Source organism: Prinia subflava, chromosome 3 (assembly GCF_021018805.1).
Source record: "Prinia subflava isolate CZ2003 ecotype Zambia chromosome 3, Cam_Psub_1.2, whole genome shotgun sequence".
Taxonomy (NCBI): domain Eukaryota; kingdom Metazoa; phylum Chordata; class Aves; order Passeriformes; family Cisticolidae; genus Prinia; species Prinia subflava.
This window is the reverse complement of record NC_086249.1, coordinates 46,902,324-46,924,627: the sequence shown is the minus strand read 5'-3', so window position 1 is coordinate 46,924,627 and position 22,304 is coordinate 46,902,324. Positions and strand designations below refer to the sequence as shown.

The window sequence follows — 22,304 nt, the reverse complement described above, 5'->3', positions numbered from 1 at the left end:
GGAAAGATATAATAAAAGATATAGGATTTGAAATAAATTCTAATAACAAAATCATTTTTTTCTTACAAATATTTTCATTCCAATATGAAGCAAATAAAAACAGTTTAGTTTTCACTGACTTGTAAAATATTACTTTCAATGTACATTGTTTTCTCAATTACAAATAGATGGGATGCACCTGAGCTTCTTTTCTCTATTATTTTAATGCTATTTACACAAAATGAAATATGCTAAAATTATCTCCAAGAATTATAAGCATCATCTTCATTCCAACAACATGCTGTTAATTTTGTTCTAGCATGAATGCAAAACATATTTTAACATGCTGTCAAAAGGAGACACTTAGAATGTCAATAAAATAACACTAAAATAAATGTAAATTTAGACTGTTGTCACAAGTGGCTGCTTGGTTTTGTGAAGATGTTAGGTTGCTATAGCATTTTCCATAGCAACTTTGCATCTTATTACATAAATAATCCCTCGGTGTCCTTAAAGCTTACTAAAAACAGGATTAAATCTATTCTCATATGTAATGATCCTGCATAAAACCTTATCAGTATGAAATACTCAGAAAACTTGATAAATTGTAATCTAGATAATAGCATTTCTGGCAGTGGAAAAGCATCAAAGCACAACAAACTTATTTCGTAGTAAACAGGACATTCTCCTATACCCCATATTAGGAAAATGCCTTTGAAGTGCCTGTTTCCTCCAAAATTGGAAAGTTAGATTAACCCCTTCACTGCTGCATCCCCAGGACCAGCAGAGACCTCCACCCCACAGCCTATGTGTTGTACAGGACCTAGAGGGATTGGCCCATTACCTGGGAAAGGACTGTCTTTATTCCCCAGGGAACTACATTCAGCCCTGATTCATTAAGACTTTTCTGCTAAATTCAGCTGCACAAGAAGCATTATTAGAGGCAAATGGACTTAAAACCAGGGGCATAAAATTAGGCCCCTGCCTACATGCATCCTGAACTTCAGCCCATTTTTGTAAAAGCTGTGGGAAAAATGGAATGCATTTTATGGCACACAATTGGAGCCTGCCTGATGATAACAGCTCTGAACTGGCATGCTGTGAAAGACACTAGAGCAGACTTTTCCCAGCACAGAGGAAGTAATCATCCTGTGCTGCTTTCTAGTGATCACCCGTGATGGTTCCAGGGAGCAAAGCTGATTGTCTGCTGTGCCCAGAGCATTTCCATTCGAAGGGAAGTTACTCTGCTCACAGAGCTCAAAAGGGTTGTTCAGCTGTCTTCTCTGGCCAGAGAGGGGACTGTGTCACTACAGTGACAATTCAGAGCCCCACATTTTAAATACCTTCTTTTCTTTGAGAATGCTTCTAAAACCAGGTTGGTGGAGTCTGTTGACAGGGTTTGTTTATTACTGCAGGGCTACTTATACCAGCTGCTTATGGCTTTTAAATGGTACCACTTTATTTAAGGAATAAAAAGCAATGCTAGCCCATTAATTTCTAAAGTAAATACAGTTTGTTATTTAACCTTATGTTTATCAATAAGTGTTTAAAAGGACAATAGGCAAATTATGGGTTTGTTAAATACCAATAAAATCTGATGCCAAAAAGCTATGGGATAGAGAGTAATGACAGAAAAATACATCAGACTTTTGTTTGAAACAAAATCTCCCATCATTCCAAAAGGTTAGTCTTACAAGAAAGGAAGGGAGAATTATCTGATCTCTGAGATCAGGAGGAAGGAGAAGATCTGACATGAGATCTGCTGTGACACTTGTTCAGTTGGAAACAAAGGAAATCCAAAGCTCAGCTCCTCACAGCTGGGGCTTGGTGACTTCTATTCGAAGTTTTAACAAGCAATAGAAAGCTTTCCTACCAGTTTAATCCACCTAAAAACCCCAGTTTCAGTTCCATATGTGTATCACTGTGTTCACAAAAGCTTTAGAGAAAGCAAAAAGAGGATTGAATTGCAGAGAAAAGATGAATAAGCATGACACAGTTCACTTTGGTGTTGCTTCAGGCTTTCCTTGAAGACTTGCCAGACTTGCAACTTTCAAGACAGACTTGTAAACAATACCCCAAAGCTTGTTTTATGCTATGTGGACCAGGGTGGGATTTTCAAATACTGAGCTTCACAAGGACTTATACTCTTCTGTGAGATGGACTGCCCACTGTTCAGCGTGCCTCTCACAGCAAGTGACATAGCTGATGCTGCAAACAGGACACATCAGTTCAGGACAGCATTAAAGATCCAACTTCAGTGTTTAAGTCTGGCACCTACTTTAAGTATGTTTCAAAATGCTGCCATGGAGGATGTCCTCCCTAGCTTGCAAAGCAGCACCAATCTTAACATGTTCAAAATGGGCTTGCATTATGCAACTTGCAATTTATTATTTGCACACAGCCTCTGAGATTATTAAGCTGGGTCATCAGTGGTGGTGACATGCACCAGGGGTCCAATGTGTAGCCTGTTGCAAGTCTGTTGAGCTGGAGGGATGCCTATACCAAGAAACTTACTATCCATATGGACAGAACAGGTAGTGGCTGAATGAAAGGAAGAACCACTATCTCCATTTGATACTAGAGAACTGAGATTATACAAATTCATTGATTAGTCCAGGCAGGGATATGTAGCAGAGCTGGGATGTGGCCTAGAGCTCTGGGATCCCAGTCAAACACCTTAATCACACAACAATCTTTCCTGCAGCCCTCTCCAAGCACAGTGCATTCCATTCCTTTCTGCGGCACCAGCTCCAGTCTCTCACTGAAGCTGGAGTTGCTAGAATTAATGGCACGTTGCTGTGTACTGCAGAAGCAAAAGATTAACCCACCTCCCCTTACAGTAAAATAACAGGTAGGCATAAACCAAACTTCAGCTCTTCTTTACAAAACACATCTTTACTAATTCTTAAAATCACTTTTGAGGCTTTTACATCTAGTTCCTTACTCCCCGTGCCAGCAGGTGGGAGAGGAAGCATCCATAAATCCTGATCATTCTGAAGATTTTTGTATATCCTCTAGACTCCAGCACTGAACCTCTTTTTTCTTCCTTGAGCTAATGCTCCAGTAGCTGCGTCTTGACTTTCAAATATATTAACCGAGTTGCCAATCATCATTATTATTTTTTTCTTAGCAATCCTTCAGCTTTACTTCAGCAATCCTCTTGTCTCTTTCAAATTCCAAAATCCACATTGCAGAAAAATCACTGTTTAAAGGCTGTATTTTGTTGCGGGGAGGATGGGGGGGAAGGAAGTAATAGGTGGTCCCACGAGTGAGATTCACTCAGTCTCAGGTCAGTCTTTTTCCAGCCTTCCCTGGAATGCAAATGACTCCTAGTCTGTGAAAGTGGGAGGATTTCCCATTAAAAAGGCACATGTGACAGTTGAACCAACTTACTGGATACCCTAGGGAGTTTTTCAGGCTATCCTTGCAGCAGTTTGAGATGATCTCCAACATAACAAACAAGAAGTGAAGCTTTCCTTTTTCTTGAAAATTCAGCTTGCAGAATAGAGTAGGATACTGACTAAGCCTGAGGAGAATGACCTGCAAAACACCTGGATTAGCACCCGTGTGCAGGAGGTGGCCCAGGCCTGCAGTGTTGTCTAGGGGGTGGAAGACAGGTTAGGAGACTGGAAATGACAGCTCTCACTCCAGCTCTGCCACTGACTCACTGATATCAGTAAAATGAGTTCATGAATAGCCAGAAGAAGAGCAGTTTGTGGATGAAAGAAGAGGATTTGAGTCTAGAGTGGAGGGACACACTTTGCAACAAGTTCCTATGGTCCTCTTCCGATTGTCACAAGACCAAATTTCCCAAACAAAGGTTGGTTTCTAACATGTACCATGATTTGCTCTCTTGCATGACTTAATATGTAGTGTGACTTGAAGAAAAATGCAAACTATTCTTAGTAACAGTGTATTCATCCCCAGATGTTTTTGTGTGCTAGGGTGTCAGTTACCTGTAACATTCCTCGGTGTCCTGCTTGCAGCTGGAATAGAGGTAATTTTCTTCCTAGCAGCTGGCACAATGCTGTGTTTTGGATTTAGTATGAGAAGATTGTTGATAACACATTGATATTTTAGTTGCTGCTAAATAGTGCTTTCTCTAAACCATGGACTTTGTCAGTTCCCCATGCTCTGCTAGTGAGGGGGTGTGCAAGAAGTCTGGAGGGAGCATAGCTGGGACAGGTGACCCAGATTAGCCAGAGAGGTGTTCCACACCACAGAGCTGTGAGTATGCTCAGTATATTAACTGAGGGGAGCTGGCCAGGAGGGCTAAATTAATGCTGGGGGACAAGGTGGGCGTTGCTCAGAGGGTGGTGAGCAATTGTGCATCACTTCTCTGTCTTAGATTTTATTTCCATCTCTCTCTCCTTTTCACCATCATTACTATTACTACTATTATTATTACCATTATCATCATCATTATATTTTGTTCAATTATTATGCTATCCTTATGTCAACCCACAACTTACTACTTTTTTTTGTCATTCTCCTCCTCATTGCATGAGGCTGGGGGAGTGAGCAAGCAGATGAGTCACACTTAGTTGCCAGCTAGGTCAAACCACAACGCTCTGAAACTCCAAGACCAGCAACTCTGGACAAGCATTCAAGCACTGAAGTACTTCTTCACAGTCTCAGGGCTTAGATGCGTTGCAGTATGTTTTCAAATGGAAATGGAAATGGCTGGAATCCATCCTCTTCTTCTCAGAGTGATTAATAGGTTTATCTTCAGATATCCTAGAGGAAAGTTTTCATTCTAACTATCTAGCTGTGAGACGATGTGATGCTCTCAGTGGGTTTTCTTCCAGGAAAGAAGAAATTATGCTGGGAGACTCCTGAAACTACACTTTACTGAGACAGAATGAGGTCTTAGAACCCATTCTAAATTGTTGAATTAATTAAGCCTCCACGTACTAGCAGTGACTTAACCAGGCGAAAAACTGAAAAAAAGACCTGACGCAGGTGTTGAAGCCTGAGGGAATCTCTGTCACTTATTATGACTTTGGGGTTGTAACTTCCCAGCAGTCTTGCTCATACTGTCAAAACGGGCAGGCTGAAAAATAATGTCCTCAAGAAAATTGCTGGAATGGTAGAACACACAGTCCTGAGCTCTGGAACCATCCAAATCTATTCATCATGTCTCACTCCTTCAGCTACTTTTGGATTTAGACTTTTGAAACTTTATGTGTGCACGCTGTCCTTGAATTGAAGAGGCACAATATCTTCACATTATTCAAGTCTTGCTCTTCCCAAGGTTAAGAACTTAGACAAAAATTTTAAGAAAAGGGGTTAAAGAAAGTAACAATGTTTTCTTACTGTGCAAGACGGTTTCTTTGTGACAAAAGACTCTTTAAAAGACATTCCTCATACAACAGAGGTTACTGTGAATACAAATGGCCACTCCAGTGAGATAAAGTGGTGGTTCTGGAATGACATACTTAGAAAGAGAAGAAAAAAAAAAGAAAAAGAGAAGGCAGCTAACATAAATAGTAATTTTAAAAAATGCCAGAGGAAGGAAAGAAGAATCACAATTCTGTACACAAGAGTAATAATAAAAAAATCTTTTTTCAGTTTATTTTCATTTACCGATGTTTTATACCTAATAGTTCTTTTGGTTTAATTCCAAGTTCCCTCTACAGTCATTGCCAGAAGCACCAAATGCACTTGCTTTAACTGAGTGTAGTGTTGAAAGAAGAAAGCCATAACATTAATTTGAGAACTGGATGACTATGTATGCAGCAGGATGGATCAGCTCCACTGAGTTTAAGAGGATGATAAATGGTACAACAAACAATGATGGACACATACTCAGGTGGATTCATATTGCTAAAGTTTGATTTAGAATGCAACACAGCACTGGGTTTGCTCAAGTGCCCACATTGCAACAACACAAATAATCTGAAATTGTCTGGGGTAGAACGCTGTAGAAATCTCAGATATCAAAATTTTAGACAGTAATATCTTCTTTCACACATGAAAACCAAACACGTTTTCCTGTCTGTGGTGTTAGGAAATGAACGACCAGCTGAACTGGTAAGTGTTAGAGTTCAAAACATTCCTCCTCCTCTTCTGGCAGGCGGGCTATATGTATTTCTGGCTCTACCTTCCTGTTGTTGGTTCTAATAACTTTTCTCCATGAGAGTGGTCACAGTCAATGTAAAATGATTAGATAGTCATAAAAATTGCTGATTTCTAGCAGTTCATGGTCTGCAATGACCCATTATCTCAGCTTCAAACACTCTGCTAACGGCATCTAGAAAATACAAATCTACAAAATTAGCCTAGCAAAAATTAAAGTCTGCCCTTTACAGGTTTTATTGTTGAATTTTTCTTGCAGGAAAAATACTAAATCTCCCCTCAAGAGAGATGTCACAGTAAAAATTTCTTTTCAAGAATAACACTCCTTCCTTTGGTCTTTACTTCTGGGGACCTTCAGCCTGACAAAGTATTTTGTCACAGAAGGAGACAAAGCATTCTTCTCTCTGTAAGTTTGAATTCACACCTTTCAACTGGCATACAAAAACTTGAAATCACTGAATGGATGAAATTCTTTCTTACTATGGTGCCTGTATGAAAATGACTAGATCAGGATTACCCTAGTGGAGACTCTCAGTTTATTTCCATATTATTCCCCTCTTCTTTATTTTTCTGAAAGTTCACTGCTGCCTGGTAGTATCTAGTCATGCTTTGGCTTCAGCTCCTGAAAATTTCATTCTTCATATGAGTGTCTAAACAAGCTAGCAACTCACAAATTATTAGCCAGTGCCAAGAAACAGAGCAAAGCATACATCCAGATCATGTTACCAGTTAGTAACTCTGGCAGCTTCTGAGCCACCTCTTGGTGTCCATCCTGGATAGCTGAGAATCTGCAGAAGGCTGAAAAATCTGCTTTTCTTATTTACATTACATGCACCCTTGTTCTTGGACTCATGATAACCCCCTAATGAGTGTCTGGTTCATGCAGAATGCAGAAACATACTGTGAAATAGGTGCCCTTACAAGGGCACTATGCAATCAAAAAAAATCCCACAGTTAAAATGCTATTTCTTATTAGAGAAATTATTATTAGAGATTATTATACATTTGTTGCAAAGAAAGGTACAGCTTTGAGAATACTGACTAAAGGGTAACTTGAACTGGTCACATAATAAAACATTGTTTCTACCGTGGAATGAAATGCTGTCATGCAAAGCTGTAGAGAATGCAGTAAGGAAACATAATGCTTCCAGCCAAGGGCAGAATTGGAGAGTTTGTATCATTATAGAACATAGCAGGAGACAGACATCTCCTAGAGACAGCTTGCATCATTCAAATAACTAATTTATGAGGGTTTAAAATAAGATACTATCTTATATAATCGCGTATTAACATGTCACTTCTCATATGTAAGTTTTTGTTTGCTTTTAATAAAACAACACTTGCATATATTTACCTGAATCATCTACTCTCAGCTTTTTACTGGGATTGTCACCACTGTCATCATCGGACATTTCCATCTCCTCTTCCCGACGGATTCCCATGAGCTGTTCACTGTGAGCATTTCGGAGCTCCTAAAACCCAAAATTACCTTTTGTCAGTATTAACTTCCATAAAGTCATTATGCATTATTTAATATCTGCTTTTAATACTGATCTGATTTTAATTATACATCATTTATCATTGTAATCCTATTTATTTGTGTATGAATATTTATAAAAAACAGAAGCACAGGGAATTCTTCCTGTGAAAGAACAGAGTTTATAAAAGGTAACATTTAGGGAAAACAAGAGAAAAAGTTACTGTCCTCGTTAAGTGGTCTTTAGGTCTGCTAAACATAAGAGAATATTTTAACAGCAGGGATAATACTTAAAACTGGTGTATAAAGCAGACTGAGAAAGAGATTGTCAGCCTGCTTAGGGGATAGCTAATTCTTGCTTCCCTCTTCCACTTGGGGTAAAATTCATTTGGCCAAATGTACAACACAGGAAGTTGTATTAACTAAAAGGCACCCTAAAAGTGCCTCATTCTCTCTGCTGATTGCAAAGGGAGCCAAGAGCAGACAGTGCAGATGAAAAGTTGTATATTGTAAGCGCCTAATGCTGGTCAAAGGAATCTCACCCTCTGTCCCTATGCCCAGATTGCCTTGGATTTAAGAGACCCAGTCCCACAATGCTGGCCTGGAAATCTTTGCATCTTGATCCAAAACGAGTGGCAGCAGGGACGGCTTGGTCCCCGGGTGACTGCTGCAAGGGCAGGCAGGCAGCCCCTGCACATGTCACCAGGAAAAGGATCAGCAGGCACGCGGGCTTTGTAGGAGTCTAGACAGTCTTTGTTGTGGGTAGAAAAGCTGGCGCGGGTGTAGCGGCTGCCTTTTTAATGGCAGCACTGAGAAGATTGAGAGGACTCTATTTTGTCCTAATAATCCTGTCAGGTGTAACATGGGGATGCTGCACTGTGATTAGTGTAGGCTTTGTCCACCCGCAGACAGCTAATTTTTCTACCAACAAAGAGCTTAACTCCCAAAGAGGTGGTTTGAAATCTTTGAAACAAGGGAGAGTCGTGTGGAAGGAGGAGACAGCACTGAGGAGTCCGACGACAGCCCTGTGCAATTAACAATAATCTGTCAGAGGGGGGCTGCGGGAAAAAAAGGGAAGGCGTTCCTCTTGAGCTGCACCCTTGGTTCACCAGCAGATCTCAAATACTCTGAAAAATGTGCTCATTAATCCCAGCAAAGGCAAGGAATCTAATTAGTGAGTGTTTTACAGGGGAATAATTTCAAATTAAAAAAAATGTTATTAAAGGGCTAAATTGTCAACCAGTGTCTAATGAAATCAGAAGTGTCTCTGGAAGAAGCTGGCAAGCCATTTCTGATTTTCTTATTGGAAAAGGCCACCTGCACATTTTCCTGGGGAAGAATACTGCATACATGAGCAGACATCCACTTACATTTACTCCCTCATTAGTGGACAAATGTCCTTGATGCATCAGTGTCTACATTATCAGCAAAGTCAATAATTTCCTATGGAGAATGTCTATGCGTGTGATTTTTTTCCTTGCCCTGGGTTTCTTTCTGCTTTTCTAAATTCAGGAAAAAACTGGAAGGTGATCAAGTAATTAAACAAATCAGCAGATAATGTCATGGTTAGAAGATACAATTGAAATCTAATCTACCATTTGGTTTATTTCCATCACATTTCAGATCTGAAAAACAGGCATTTCCAAAATATATTGGTTTAGCTAGATGCTTTACATAATTTTGAATTGTCTTAGTTGTCCTCCTCTTAGGAAAAAAAAGGCAGTAATTTTTGGAAAAAATAGTAGAGAATTGATGTAATTCTTATACACTTCATTTTATTAAATATTTAGAAATCAGCAGATGAATGACACACTACATCCCCTAACAGAAAGTCAGTTTAAGAAAGGATGATCCTAACATAATTAAAATAATATACTAGCAAATCATATTTTCATATTTCTCTAAAAGATAAGACAAACATCAATCCCCAACTTCCCAACTTTCAACTGAACAAAGCCATTATCCACTACGTATATGAAATATTTGTGAACAAAATGCAAAATACAGTTTGTACCAATAAATTATGCTAACATTTTATTTTAAGTGTCCCATTATTGAAGTAATTTTGTATTCACCATAATAGCCCTAATAATAAAGTATTCATTTGGTATTCATGTGGATGTTACATTTAGTGCCATTGGTATTCAACTGTAATTTAGCATTAGTTAATGGACACTTAAAATGTTATCCAAATGATTTATATCACAGCACTTCAGTGTTTCTCAAACTAAGTGTACAACACTTATTTTACAAGTGTACTACAAAATAATTAAATAAGTGCACCTTACCTTCTAAAGTTTTTATTCTGAGACAGAGAGAAATCATTTAGAGGACTGTGATAGTAACAATCAACACACTGTACCACATGACAGTAAACCAAGTATATGTAAATTGCTCATATTAAAATTAAAAAAAATAAAGGAAGAAGAAAGAAAGAAAACAAAGACAGTGATACTTACTTTTTAAAATACAGGCTCATAGCGTATATACTGAATTAAAATTGAAAGCTGGATGACCAAAACACAGGATGAGGTCTAGCACTTCCTTTGCTGCCACTCACAGCAAGGGGAGTTAGAATCCCATTTCCTCTGCTCATGCTTACGGCAGTCACACATGAGTGGTCCCACATTGGTAACTCTGTGGTTGTATGATTACATTTATACTGGTTTCTTTGCAAGCATAGTATTTAGAATCAACACAAGCCATGTATCTACTTTTTCAAAGATACACATAGGACAAATGGGAAGTAATAGGTCACAGTTAGGGACTTAATGTTCTTAAGTCATTATTTAGGGAAGAATTTTTTTATTTTCTTTTCACTCAAAGTCATCTTATAATAACCATAAGATGTCACAGAGAAAAAAAATCTTTGCCACAGAATTCTTCTTTTAAAAACAGATCATGATGACTCATAAATGCCTTATTTGAAAATATTGTTCCTAATTTCACTACTTCAGTTCATTATTTTAGATAGTAAACATAATCTTCTAATATTTCCCAAATTTTGCAAGAAAAATAAAAAACACATTGCTCCCTGTCTTCATGTTATTTAATGACTATTACCATAATGAGACCAATGGGAGCAATTCATTCTGTAGACGAGACTGTAAACGGCCAGTTGATTAACAGCTAAAATGGTAGCTGTAAATATTGCCAAATACACTATGTCCAGCTACAATCACACTCGTTCTGTGTCAATCCAGCTGTGAGATGATGGATAGAAAGTAAAAATAAAATCACCAACCTCTGAATGCTTTCGCCAAATGTCTATGTTCTTTCGCTGGGCTTTCGAGAAATGGTCCCAAGCTTTTTGTCTGGTAGAAGCGTTGAAAACGGCGACAATCTGCTCAACTTTGGTGAACAAGGAAGTCAAACAAGACAAGCAATTTATGTTGTGATCACTATAGAGAAGCAAAGCAAAGACACTAGGAGTCTATGGATGATGTCATTACTGAAACAACATCATCAATATCCATCCAATGATGTGTCTTTTGTACTTACATTGTATCAATGTTGGAGATGTCTCCCTTCAAGTCTGTCTCCATAAGTTTAGTCTACAGAGCTCGTAACTATGCACCAAGAACCAGGCATGCAGCTGCTTCTCCGTGATGTCTGCTACCTCTCCCTGTGCTGGCACACACCTTTGCAGGTGTGGCTATAGGTGTGTGACCACAGAAATGACCTCGAGACATCCACCTGGCACATGCTCCCCCGCGGCAGTGGCGCACAGACGAACGGGCTGCACGAACGGGAGCATGGAAGGCAGGCAGGCTCTGCTCTGAAGGGTGACTACCTGATAGTGGGAGCTTGTCAGCAGGTGGGAAGGGCCAAGCCATACATCAACCCTGCACGCTGTAGCTGCAGCTGCTGCTTCTCCTCCATTCAGTATCAAAGGGCTCACCTCTGGTAGATCAGTGCTGCCTCCATGGCCTATGTTACTTACATGAACAGACACCTCTTTCTTTCATATAAGATGAAGAACAGATGTGAAATGGGCTATCCTCATTCAACCCTAATGAATTTGTTCTAAAGCCAAATGCCAATATCAGTTATCTAGGAGAATTAAGATCCTCAAGTTTTTAGCTATTTGTTCAACTCAGTTGAGAAAGCTTTTCTCTCAAGTCTTTTTCTTCACTTCAGTTACAAGCAAAATTGCCTTTCCACAACAGTGACCTGCCTAAAAATGGTTTGGCCCAGCACAAATAACTGAAGAAAACACCAATAAATCCAGATTTTCTACAAAACAACCTCGGCTGTGCTCCTGAACGAGCAGCTGTGCCAACCTATGAAGTCGAACTGAAAAATGCTTCTACTCTTTTGACAAGGTTCTTTGCTATCTATCTCCTTAAACTCCTGGGTGGAAACAATGTCCTTTCTTTATCAAGTCGCAGCTTGCACCCTTCTTGCTCCTCTCACTGAAAAGTGGTGGCAGGGGTGCGACACCCTCTGCCCTGGTCCCTTATCTTACTTATCTAGAACTTCCCTCATTCCTCTCTTAAGTAAGAGATGTAGAGAATCTTGTTATACATAGCAACCTAGCCTTCCTAAAATGGTGAGCTTGCCTACTAAAGCAGTATCTTTCACCTCTAGAACAGAACATTAATCTCTCTCATTTGAGCAAATTTCTTCTCTGTTTTTTTACCACTTTTGAAGGTTGCTTTCATATTCCAGAAGATTACAACATTTTGAATGGAAGTTTTTTTTTCAGGGATGATTAATTACCTTCTAAAGTCATAGAAAATAATTGTAGCTCATTTTCTTTTAAAACGAATATGTATAGATAGTTTACAATAAAGTGCTTCAGACCTACTGTGATGATCTTATCCATTTGTAATCCATTTAACTTTTAAAGGTAGACATGCTAATTTCAGCCCATTAGAACTTGCTTAGACTGAAGAGGGGATGTATCAAGGAAATAACACTGTGTATATTTTTCAATTAATTTGAAAAGAATGAAAATGGTAAAGCACTCTATTATTATGTGTATAGAAATTGAGACTAGAATTTAATTACTGTCATTCTGTTGATGACCCAGGTGCTCAGAAAATTTTGCTTAATTAACAATCTGTTTTCAGTTTGCAAGTGGAAATTCAAGTAGAAAAGATTCACAAAGATACGAAGAAGAGCTGGTTTGCCATTTTCCACTAATAAGTATTAATAAGATCATATGAATTTTGAAAAACATTTGAACTTTAAAGCATTTAATTTCCATTATGTGAACAGGTGCTAAGATTTATCAAAAGTCATTATCTGATCATTTCAGAAACTTTCCTCAATGAAAACACAAGCTAGGAAGATGCCATTCTTGTATAACTGAAGAAGACAAAGTGAGTATTAAAATGATCTTCTTCACTTACTTAAACTTTTGGAAGTAAAAAAGCGACAAGAGGTAGGATGGTATGAGTACAACATGCTAAAAATCAAGGCATATAAAAAAAATTTATGAAACAGACAGCAAGGGATAATAAAAAGAAAAATGCAGAGGAGAATACTAAATTAGTATGTATCAAGGACCAACATACCAGTGCTCTATTCAAAGAAAGTGTCAGTGTATGTACAACAATTTCAATATTCACAGCGATCTAGGCTACAAAGCTTTGCAAATTCCAACATAAAAGGTCTCCAAGAATTACATTAGAGCTATACAGCAGCCAAGGCCATGGCTTGACAGCAGAGGGAAGTGCATTCACATCTTTTTGAGCTGCACCAAAATCCTGCATTCACATTCTATAAGATGGCAATTCAAGGTAAACCTGCCCTGCCACATTTGTTCTTGTTGCACCAAGACTCATTTATTTTCCCATAGATACCTTGGAAGCCTAAAGCTGGCATAAGGCTTGTGCTCTGGAAAACTGGAAGACAAGACATGATGTACCAACTCTTAATCAGGACCAAATTTGTATGGGTAAGTGATCCAGCAGCACATAGCGCATAGGAGTGGTAGATTCACCCCTAAGGAGAAGCCATGAAACGTTAATATCAGCTGAGAAACTCCCCAGTTAACTCCTTTTTTGTCTGTGTCTGGATAAAACTGGGCCAAAGAGAGGTCCCAGATTTTGGGCTGATACATCCATAATCTGAGTCTCACCGCTGACCATGGTTTTCAGATTATTTTCTGATCTCCAGGAAGAAATTTCCAAAACTATATAACAGGTCACATCTATCTCTCTAGGGCACCTTGAACTCCAGAATGCACTGCAGTGTCAACTATGACTGGTAAGTAGAATTATTAAGTAACATGAAATATTCATTGTCAAACATCTGTTAGTGAGTTCTATGCTATATCAAATTTTCATTGACCATATGCAAAGCTGTTTACTTACTAAATTAGGATTTAAAAAACCACGTTGTTCTGGAAGGGTCCATAACAGGTCATGTTTTTCCCATCAATATAACTTACAGGATGTAAGTTATTGCATCTTTCCTAATGACTTATTCTGTGGCTGCTAATTTATGTGGCATGTTTTGGACAAAGGATTATTATCTAATTGTTTTTCTGCTGTGTTATAAATAATTAGAAAGACCCAAACAACTAAGCCTGGAGTGATATGCAAGTGCCAATGTTTAACAAATGTAATGCAACTACAATACACCTTATTAGAGGTGCCAGCTTATAGTAAGTATATTAATAGAAAGTTTAAGCCTTGGTTTCTGCTGCCGTAAAGAATGCTACCTAGAAAAAGTATTGCTGTCAAGTATACATGTAAAAGCAACCAGAAAAAACCAGCAAAAATCCCTTAAACAATGCCTACAGAAATTGCATAAAAGATTGTATTAAATGGAAAACTAGAATATCTCCAGGACAAGAAAATATTTGTTAAAGGATATTTGAAAATCGTACTACCAAAGAAAAACAGACATAAATGAGAATCAAAGTGTAGCCTCATCTGCAGATTAAGAGGCAGAGAGAACATTTTTGCCCTGCATTACATTTACCAAGCAGGCTATTTAAATACATGATTGAGTGAAGGCTGAAATTTATCTCTGGGTTCAGGAGTTAAGAAGTACTCAATTTTTCCTTTGCTTATTACATGATAAGATGCCATGCATATTATTTTATAATATATTTCATAATACATGTAATTTATTATAGAAAAAAGAAATGAAATGTAAACAAAAAACCACATTAGAATAAAAACAAAAGTCTTGGCTGGCAGATAAAACAATTGGATTTCATGTAGAATTTTACTCCAAATTCCACCAATTAAGGACACAGGATGAAAAGGGCTTTGCACTAAATTACTGCAAGTATCAGAGCAGAATATATGGCAATTTAGCACAGAAAAATTCTGTAAGAGTGCGACAGTTGACAGGAAGGGTAAAAGAAAAATTCCACCCATAAAATTATAGTGTAAAGGAAACTGTTACAGTAAATGTATAACAGGCTTTTCAAATATAGAGTCCCAGCACAGGGAGGATATGGAGTCGGCGTGGTTTGGGTCAGAAGCCCTGTTGCTGAATCCTGACTAAGCTGCAGTCTGCCAATTGATTTGGCTCCAAGCCCAGCCAGCCAAGGAATTACAGTAGTCAAGGCTAGATGCTGTAGTGAATGAATTAGTCTCCAGGTCAGTTTTGGACAGGGAAGAGAATATTTTTTGCATAAGTCCTGAAAGGCATTTGGTAATGAACTGAACAGAACTTAGCATTAAGTCCAAGGCTAAAACTGTGCATAGGTAAATGACATGTGACATTAGTAAGAGAAATGGTAGACAGATTGCAGAGTAATGAAACATGTATTATTTTAATTAATTTGAGCCAAACACTCATTCTTTTGGTTATGGTACTGTTTACTTTCAAAAAAGAATTTGCCTTTCTCACTTTTAGAGCTGAAAACCTGCAGCCTCTTCCTGTTACTCAATTCACATGCCACAGATGGAGAGACAGATGTGATTGCCTTTGACTAGCAGAGGAACACATAAGAGTTAGAAATATCTCCCTGGGGAAGACTGAAGATAATGCAAGGGATGGGTCCTAAAGTAAAGCATACCACAGCTGGATATATAAGCAAAGGCCATTATAGATTTGTGTAATGAAGATACAGGTTTTGACAGCTATGCCAAATATCTCACCTGCCACAAATAAATGCCATAGCTGTCTCTCTTTGTTTTGGTTTTGTTGGGGTTTTGTGTTTGGCTGTGTTTTTTTTAAAAAAAACTTTTTTAAAAAATATCCACACTTATCTGCAACTGCATCAGAGAAATTTGGTCTGCATGCTGCCCAGATGCCTGAAGGTTCCTTAAGACAAAGTGTTAAGACATAACATGATAAAGGAGAAAACCATAGGACTTGATTATTAAATCCCCAGATTCCACCTTTTTGGACAGACAGAGAGAATGGTCCCTGCAGTGATTTATCTCCCAAATAGTTTTGCTGTGTGGGCGGTCAGCTTGCAAGGATGCCATTCCTCAACCTGCCCTTCCACCAATAACTACATCAGTACTAGCCATCAAAACCAGCCAGGGACCATCCTTGTTCCCTGAAACCAATGAGCACAACATGCTGAGTGTCCCTGCAGAAACAGTGCTTCTCTCTTCCCAAAAAGATGCTTTTCTGGGAAACTACTTGGCCTGCATCAAACTTTGAACTGTACCGCATTTTGTGAGAAAACACTAGCTGACCCAGAGCAACAACTTTCTAACAGCTGAACAGTATGGGCCAGCCTGCCCCAGCTCAGTTTAATTTAATCCTGCAGGCAGAGTCAGCAGGATTACTAGCAGTCTCTCCTTTTCTGGTCTCATATAGAGGTCTCAGCAGTGCAGAGAGCAATTACAAGACTTACCAGAGGAAGAAAGATGTTTTCCTCTTCCCTCTACCTTGTCTCACCTACCTGAATACTAGAAAGAATGTCCTCTCTCTAAATTAGTTCTACTTTTCCCTTTGAATAGGCCTACAGGCTTTGAGACGAGCAGGGTGTGTGTCTGGGTTCATTCTTGGTGTTCATGCTCTTATTGTTCCATCTGACTCAGACAGGTCCTAGTCAATCTGCTTGTGTGGGTTATTAAGAGGCTGAGTGAATGTTAATGGTCTGTACCTGGGTGATGCAGGAAGAAATAATTCTTGCTAACACAATAAGGAGATCCTTCCACATAGACAAACAAACAAACAAGAAAAAGTACTTATACCACAACACTTACTAGAACCTCTGGTCTTGTAAGAATATCAAACCCCAGTGTGAGCAGACATTGTTTTCCTATCTCCTTCTTTCAGCTAAGAAACCCAGTGGGACACAGTGGATGAAGGAGCATTATGGGGTTACTAAAAGTGCCAAATTTACAGGATTCATACTGAAATCTGTGCTGTAACTTGTCTGAGGTATGTATATCAACAATTGAAAGTTCTAGAAATAGAACACTTCCTGTTAGACTTTGAAATTAAAAAAAAAAAAAAAAAATTAAAGAGATCTCAGTTTGCCCTGCAAGAAACTTCTAGAAAATGTCTACAATTTAAGCTTTGAAAATCTTTTAGGTTGTGAAACCACGGTTTAATTTACAACAGAGAAAATGACAGCTTGGTGTGTAACTGCAAGAGCTGGCGCCATGCCATGTGATAAATCACTCGGACTCAACAAGACCACTTCACCTTCATGTCATTTCTCAACAAACAGGAGCCTGACATCAGATCAGCACAACACAAGGGCAAGTACAAGTGTACAGTACCTGCTCTTTCAATGCCACCATCTTACATTACTGAACGGACTTTATGGACCTTGTGTTGACAATCAGAAAAAAAAACCTAGAGAAACCTCAACTGCCCCCCACCAACTCAAAGGAAGATGAAATGAATGTTGCTTTCTTCATTGGCTAAACAAGATTATAAACCATCCCCAAAATACTGCAGTTAATTAGCTGTTCTTTCTTTTATTTATTGTTAGGCACACCTTTCTTTTCAGTTCTCAGATTTAAAAATAGCAAAAGTGAGAACTACAATTTTTGGTAAATCTGTCCAAAAAGAGAACTCCCAGGGAACTTTGCAATGTAGGAACATCATAAATGGGACTAAGCCATCGCAGGCCTCATTAAGTGAAGTAATAATTACGCAGGAATCTTGCAGATTGAAATGTTCCTGGGACATCAGGAGGGCTATATGTGTTTGGGGCATAATATGGTTTACTTTATTGAAGAAAAAGGACAAAGATGTGGATAAGGAGGCTTCAACAGCCATAGCCTCTTCTGGCAGTCAAAATAAAAAATAGTCTCATACACCTTTAGGTGTGAAATTTACTTCTCCATTTGTTGCCATACCTTATGTTTCCTTGCCTGCCATGACTTCTTCCTTCTGCATTTTTCTTCTATGTGTGTCCATCTTTCTCTCCCACATAGTCTATCCCTTTCCAAAACTCTTTTCTTGCCTCATAACATCTCTGCCTTTATCACAAATCACACCATTTGGGATAATCCAGTGATTTGACACAAAGCATGACTAGTGCACATTGAAGGGAGCAAGTATTTGAATCATTCACAGTTGCATAGAATTATTCATATTTATAAGATTTACTCAATCATTTATAAGCAGTCTGAACAGCTTTAGATGTGCAGAACACATGCTATGCACAGAAAACTCATCCTTTTGGGTGAAACCTCCACCTTTCCTTCCTTGCCTAATGTCTCTTCCCTCATTCTTTATTTCCACAGAATATTTACATGTCAGTTCTGTGACGTATCTGGCCCTTACCCCGTCTCTATTCAGCAAGTCAAAACCAAGCCCATATTTCCACGTGATTAAAGCACATGCTTCTTTGCCTTGAACCTTGTGTCATCATCTAGGAGAAATGCAGATTCCAGACAAGTGGCATGAGTTGTCAAAATAGACTGAAATCTCTTGGAATGCAGTGCTTTTATTTTTCTGCAAAATAACATGCATATTTAATGGACTACATTAAAAAACAAAACCTCTTAAAAATAACAGAAGAGCTTCGGTTGAAATTCTGGCCATGCTTAAATTGATACCAAGATTTGTATTGAATTTAGGTGGAGTGAAAGCCACAGACAATGGGAGGAATGCAGAAATTCAAAGAAAATGAAACATAGAAGAATAAGCTATGTGAAAAAGTGCAAATTGCAACCACAAAGGGTTATACTGCCAAAAGAAAGGGAGGAACTACAAGAATGCAAGGTAAAATAAAAATAGAGTCTTTCATCTCTATTCTCTGCCACTGCCACATCATCTTGTATAGAAATGCTTTTAGGAACATGTGTATATGAGACAGAAAATCTCATAGATAGAAGGACAAGAGAAAAAAGAATAAAGAGATCCAGCTGAGCTTTACTGGACAAATTATCAGTATAGAAACAAGCCAAGAGCACAGTGACTAAATGAGCTAACAAAAGGAACTGGATGGATTGTAGAGGTTATTTTGTACTTAATTTTTTTTCTATTTTAGAAATGCATCAAGGTAGAAAGTAATAGTGGCAACTAATGACATGAATGATTAATGTTTTTATTTGTATTATACTGGCATTCTATTACACCAACTGAGAACTGAGCTGCACTGTAAAAACACATTATATGACTCAATCTCTTTCACAAAGAGCTTAATGATGACCTAAAAATTGCACATAAAGTAAGCTCATATTTTTGAATTAGTCAGTGGCAAAGGAAAGAAAGACTGTAAGACTGGACAATTAAAGAGCAGGAAAATCCTTTAAAAAGTTGTTATTAATGTGGAGCAATTCAAATACTCTGGAAAGCATGATTATATATAAAAAGTCTGACTGCTAAGAGAATTTTAACCAGCATGCTTTCAATATCTGTAATGAAACTGGCTTCATTTTTAGTACTGTGAGAATACTAAAAAGTGGGAACATTTTTTGGGAGTATGGAATTTAAAGCAAATCAGGTGAGACAGTGATTTTAACAATCACCATTATATCAATGTAAATTCTATCTTTTCTAAAGCAAGAGAGCAACTTCTGAAGTGAACCTGAAAAACAAAACTGATGCCAATCATTTCTTTTGAAGAGAGCTAAAAAGGATTTTTGACATTTTTCTTACTTTTTTAATAATAAAAAAGCAGATTCTATCTGTGAAGGCATCGATAATGTTAAAACAGATTAAATCATATCCAGGGAGATCAGAGAATGAAAATGAAGAAACCTGAAAGGAGGAGGATTTTATTCAGTCTGTTGAGAATGCTTTTCCCTTCAGAATTATTTAACTACTTTTTTTTTTTTTTTTTTTTTCTGACGGGGGTGTGTAATTCATATCAGATACCTACAGCTATTTGATAAAAAGTCAATGTAATCTAATATACCACTGGAGTCCTTTAGTAGAAAGGAAAGGAAAACTCAAGGTGACAATTGTGAGATTCCCCAAAGGGGGCACGTTTCACATAGCCTTCTCCCCAAACCTTTGAATCTTCCTAAATGGACAGTGCTGCTGAATCAGCTCCAAGTTGAATCTAGCTTCACTTCCTTTTTCACAAGTAAGATGCTTAGCAATAGGCAAAACAGGTAAACTGCATAATCTCTTAATCCATAGAATCATAGAATGGTTTGGCTTGCAATAGATCTTAAAGATCATCTGGTTTTAATCCCCTGCCATGGGCAGGGGCACCTTCCACCAGACCAGGTTGCTCAAAGCTCCATCCAACCTGACCTTGAGCATTTCCAGGAGTGAGGTATCCACAGCTTCTCTGGGCAGCCTGTGCCAGTGCCTCACCACTCTCATACTATGTTTCTTCCTGATATCTAATCTAAATGGGCCCCCTTTCAGTTTAAAGCTATTTCCCCTTGTTCATATCCATCCCGGACATCAGGAATATTTTTTTTCACTGACAGGGTGGTTAACCATTGGAACAGGCTGCCCAGGGCAGTGGTGAAGGCACCATCCCTGGAAGTGTTTAGGAAATGACTGGACATGGCACTTAGTGCTACGGTTTAGTTGGCATGGTGGTGCTCATTTACAGGCTAGACTGAAACGATCTTGGAGGTCTTTTCCAACCTTACTGATTCTATGAGTCTGTGTCAAGTAATCTGGCCAAGGGGCTCCATGATAAAAACCACCCTCCCACTGTTCCTCCACTGGCACAGAAGAGACTGAGTCATAGACTCTGATGGGGACCTGGTTTCAGAGTCCACTAAGTCTATTAATTCATTAGTAAAAGGGACAAAAATGATGGAATATCATCATCTGCTCAGTAACCATATATGGGGGACTTCTCTTCATTACACCATGTGTGCTTAACCTATGAACTTGTATGCTGGAACACTTCCACTGCCTTGTGTGTCTTACTCTTTAGATATCAAATTCATTTTGGAATATGGAATTTTTATTCACCTGTAGGTACTTTAGTCAGTGTTGTCAAGGGAGATTGCATTAAATAGTCTGAAATCTCAGTAAGAGGTAGGCAAAGTTTACAGTGCATGGAGAAAAGAGTCAGAGGAGGTAATTGCAGCTTTGGTGTAGTCTAAAAAACACCAACAGCCCAACAGGGATATCTCTAGGGCCTCTATTTTCCTTAAACATGAGGATCAACATCTGTAAACCTTAGGCTGAAAAGGTAGTTTGGGAGGAAACGAAATAGAGATGAATGGAAAGTCAGAGAGCAGTGTCACATGTATCCAAGATGTGGAAGTAAAGTAGATGTCAAACCACAAGGACAGACCTATCCAAAATCCTTGAAAACAATCCATACTTTAAGCACAAATTCAAATCTAGAAAAATCAAGTAATTTAATAAAAAAAAGGAAGTGGACATTTTTCTCTCTTTATCCCTTAAATAACTGAAGAAGCACAATACCAAGGCTAAGACTCCCTGTAGCACCTAAATCAGGTACTATAAATTTGTGGTGTGACAGCAGTAATACACTTTATTTCACTGATTATCCTGGCACAAGTACCTTGATCAGGTAATTAATTCACGTGCTGAGCAATTGACCCAAATTTTTAGGGGTAATCTGCTCAGTAATCTCCTAAATACCTCCAGGCACAAATTTGTAGCAAGGATTTCAATGCTTGTACTTCTTTAGTAGTTGGGCCATACAATGAAATGTTCTGGTCACAGTAATCCTCATTAATAAGAAAGTATTTTCTACTGAAACCCACTAAGACAGTGTGTGTATGTGTGTGAGTGTGTATGTTCCAGGTGAGTGCACTTGAAGCCAATTTTATTTCTTTTTCACTCCCCATAACACTCATTGCTGGCATTTTTATGCAGCTCCAAGTTCTTCTCTGATGCTACGCCCGTCTGTATCAGTGCTGTACACAGTAAGTGGGATTAACCTGTTCTGAACAAGGCACGTAAAAAGTGGGACATCTGGTTCAGAGCTAGGCCCCCTGTGAATCCTCTGTGGGCAGCAGAGAAAAAAATGGCATGTCCAAGGGATGATTCATCTCACTGGAAGAGCACCATGAGGTCAGTTTGATGACTCATTCCGTGGAGATTCTTATTTTTCTCTTCTGACTGCAAAGAAAGCCCAGAATGGTCAGCTCTGAGTTGACATTTGACCTAGTTCATGAGAGAAGACTGCCACATGATATTTTTAAAATACTGTAATATTTATGTCAAATGGCCACACAGCTGCAGCATTACACTAGACTTTTGGATCCTTACTGCCAAAGAGCAGAAGTGGGTTTTTGTCACTCTGCAGAATAGAATAGGCCCCACACACCTATTTTGGATATCTCATATTTTCAAATTCTTCATAAAGCAACTTGTAATCAATTATGCAGGACTGTGGAACAACAATGGAAAAAGATGCATGAAAAAAATTCCTCAGATCAGTTCAAATTTCCTTGAAAAAGGGAAACTCATTTCAGAATCTCCATGCTTA

At 38.5% G+C, this 22,304-nt stretch overlaps 1 protein-coding gene across 5 annotated transcripts in view; it reads right to left on the bottom strand.

Annotated features, from left to right (window-relative positions):
* ENOX1 (ecto-NOX disulfide-thiol exchanger 1) overlaps positions 1–22,304 on the bottom strand; it is a 360,099-nt gene that overhangs the window by 55,740 nt on the left and 282,055 nt on the right. For all 5 annotated transcript variants that reach the window (XM_063392151.1, XM_063392147.1, XM_063392150.1 and 2 more), the window contains 2 exons: positions 10,779–10,885; positions 7,412–7,529 (listed from right to left, as the gene is read on the bottom strand). In XM_063392151.1, coding sequence (XP_063248221.1) covers positions 7,412–7,529; positions 10,779–10,885 — 225 coding nt within the window. The remainder of the gene's footprint in view (positions 1–7,411; positions 7,530–10,778; positions 10,886–22,304) is intronic.